Raw genomic sequence first — 2,830 nt, 5'->3', positions numbered from 1 at the left:
TTGCCCGGCGTCCCTCTCCTCTCCCCGCCTCCCTCTCCCCTGCCGGGCCGGGCCATGCCCCCGGCCCGCCCCCGGCCCCGGGCGGGGCTGCCCCGTGCTCGGCCCCGGCCGTCCCGCCGCGCTCTCGCCTCCGCCCGGCTCTGGCCGTACTGGCGGTGGCGCTGCTGGGCGGGCGTCAGTGCCTGGTGCGGGGGCGGCATCGCCGCCCTTCGGCTCCGCCTGGCCCGAGCCCGGCCCCGGACCCGAGGCAGGCTCCAGCCCCGAGCCCGGCCCCGGCCTCGACCCCGGCCCCGGCCCTGGTTCCTCTCGGGGCCCGCGGAGGACACAGGCGGCGCGGCCGCTGCCGCCGCCTCCGCTGCGGCTTCCCCGGCCCGAGCTCCGCCGCTCGGCAGCGCGGCCGCCGGCCCCGAGCCTCCCGTGCCGCGTTCCAAAGAGCGAACGCCTGGGCATGGCCGGCCCGGGGCGGCTGAGGGGCGCTCGGGGGCCGTTGCTGGCCCCGGGCCGAGCGCTGACAGCCGCGTCCCGCCCGCAGGGAAGGCGCAGGAGGCCCTGCAGGAGCGGTACCGAGTGGGTTCGCTGCTGGGGCGCGGCGGCTTCGGCAGCGTCTGCTCGGGGACGCGGCTCTCGGACGGCGCCCCGGTGAGCGGCGGGGCCGGCGGCGGGCGGAGGAGGAGGAGGAGGAGGAGGAGGAGGAGAAGGCGGACAAGGAGGAGAAGGTCGGGGCGCGGCGGGCCGGGCGACGTGCTCACCCGCTGCTCTCCCTCGCTCGCAGGTGGCCATCAAACGCGTGCCGCGGGATCGCATCCGGCACTGGGGCGAGCTGGTGAGTGAGCGGGGCCAGCGGCAGCAGCTGGGCCTGGCCGGGCGGCGAGGAGCCGGGGCCCGGCAGGGTGGGAGCCGCCGGGAGCCCTGCGGGGAGAGCAGTCGTGCGCTGAGCAGGGCGTGCAGAGCATCCCGGGCTGGCTGAGGGCTCCCAGAGCCCCGGCACAGCCTCAGCCCCACTGACGGCACCGCGCTCCTCCCGCAGCCCGACGGCAGCAGCGCGTCGCTGGAGATCGTGCTGCTGGCCAAGGTGTCCCGTGGCTGTGCCGCTGTCATTCAGCTCCTGGAGTGGCTCGAGCTCCCCGACAGCTTCCTGCTGGTGCTGGAGCGTCCGGAGCGGTGCCAGGAGCTCTCGCGTTTCCTGGCGGAGCGGGGGTTCCTGCCCGAGGAGGAGGCGCGGGCGCTGTTCCGCCAGGTGCTGGAGGCCGTGCGGCACTGCACCGCCTGCGGGGTCCTGCACAGGGACATCAAGCCCGAGAACATCCTGCTCGACCTGGCCAGCAGGCAGCTGAAACTAATCGACTTTGGATGTGGCGCCTTCCTCCAAGACACAGCCTACACCCAGTTTGCAGGTGAGCCCTTGCAGGGGATGCTCCTGGGCATCTCATGGCCCAGCCTGGGTGCAGCACTGGGGCTTCCCCCTATTGCAGCCAGGATGGGATTGATGCTGGAGCTGAGTTGATTTGGGTGGGGTGTGAGGGGGGCCAGCTGCCAGCCCTGCCGACAGCCTTCAGCACCCACTGTGGCCTGGGCTGGGGCTGGAGCTGGGGCAGCCAGCCCGACACAAACCCCCATGGGGGTAGCAGAGAGGGGGGTCTGACCCCGTGCCCCGGATGGTTTGGTGTGCAGGCGAGGAAGGACTTGGACTGCTCCGCTCCCCTTGTTTGCCTTGGCTTATTAACATTTTTGGGGGCCATGCAGGTGGGGAGGAGAGTGGGTTTTCTCCACCACTGGGTGGGTTTCTCCTTTGTGTGTCATGGTTGGGCCTTCCCAGGGTTTCTGCTGCCCTCTTCCAGCACCAGTGGCTTCTTTTCCAGCCCCGAGTTTGTACACAAGTCCCAGGTGCTGGCGAGAGGGCAGCGCTCACCCCGTGTGGCTCTGGGGCAGCCCCCACATGGCCAGGGATGCTGGGGCCGGGCTCTGGGAGCAGCAGCATCCCCCTGCTGAGCTGTGTCTGTGTTCCACAGGAACCCTGTCCTACAGCCCACCAGAGTGGATCCAGCACCAGCGCTACCACGGCGAGGCAGCGACGATCTGGTCCCTGGGCCTCCTACTGTGCCACCTGGTCATGGGCAAGCACCCGTTCAGGAGGGGCCAGGAGATCATCCGGGGGCGGATCTTGTTCCCACGATGGCTCTCTCAAGGTGGATCCTCATCTCTGGGCACGGGGGGAATCCCAGTGCTGGGAGACAGCAGCGGGCTCGTGGGCATCCCGTTCTGGCAGCTGCTGAGGAGGTGCCACAGGTCCTGCTCTCCTCCAAACAGAGCATCCATGGGGAGGTTTAGGCCCAGCTCTGGGCACACCCAGCATGGTCTGGGCACGGGAACAGGGGGGCAACTTCTCCAACTGACTGGTGATTTCTGGTTTCTCTCCCCAGAGTGCCAGGACGTCATTAAGAGGTGTTTGTCCATGCGACCCTCAGACAGGCCGTCCTTAGAAGAGCTTTTCTGCCATCCTTGGGTGCAGGGTGTTCCTCTGCCCTAGAAGATGGGAGAGATCCACGTGCACAGTTGGATCCAGGGGCCTGGCAGGTACCAGCGGCACACATCTCTTGGCACTCAGTGGCAAAGCAAACCAGGCTGGTTTTGTGCTGCCTGTAGCTCTGAGCAGGGGTCAGCAGAAGGGAACACGTAGCTCTTGGGCTGGAGCTGAGCTGGAGACCTGGTGTGGCAAGCCGTGCTGGCCACCATCCCCCCTGGTTTGGTTTGTCTGGTTCATGGATGGCTGGGGCCCTGGGCAGAGCCCTGACAGCCTGGTCTGGCCCCAGGGAAGGAGAAGGAGCCCCTG

The 2,830-nt window shown here is 69.1% G+C and overlaps 1 protein-coding gene across 1 annotated transcript; it reads left to right on the top strand.

Moving 5' to 3' along the window:
- LOC143692720 (serine/threonine-protein kinase pim-1-like) lies at window positions 1-2,527 on the top strand (the record flags this gene model as incomplete). The annotated part of the gene is made up of 5 exons (XM_077172962.1): window positions 1-639; window positions 773-823; window positions 1,028-1,394; window positions 2,010-2,186; window positions 2,421-2,527. Coding segments are annotated over 5 exons (1,341 nt in total), but the record flags the coding sequence as incomplete, so codon positions are not given.
- Between the last annotated feature and the right edge of the window lie 303 nt (window positions 2,528-2,830).

Source organism: Agelaius phoeniceus (assembly GCF_051311805.1).
Source record: "Agelaius phoeniceus isolate bAgePho1 chromosome W unlocalized genomic scaffold, bAgePho1.hap1 SUPER_W_unloc_2, whole genome shotgun sequence".
NCBI lineage: Eukaryota > Metazoa > Chordata > Aves > Passeriformes > Icteridae > Agelaius > Agelaius phoeniceus.
This window is presented reverse-complemented; position numbering and strand designations above follow the sequence as displayed.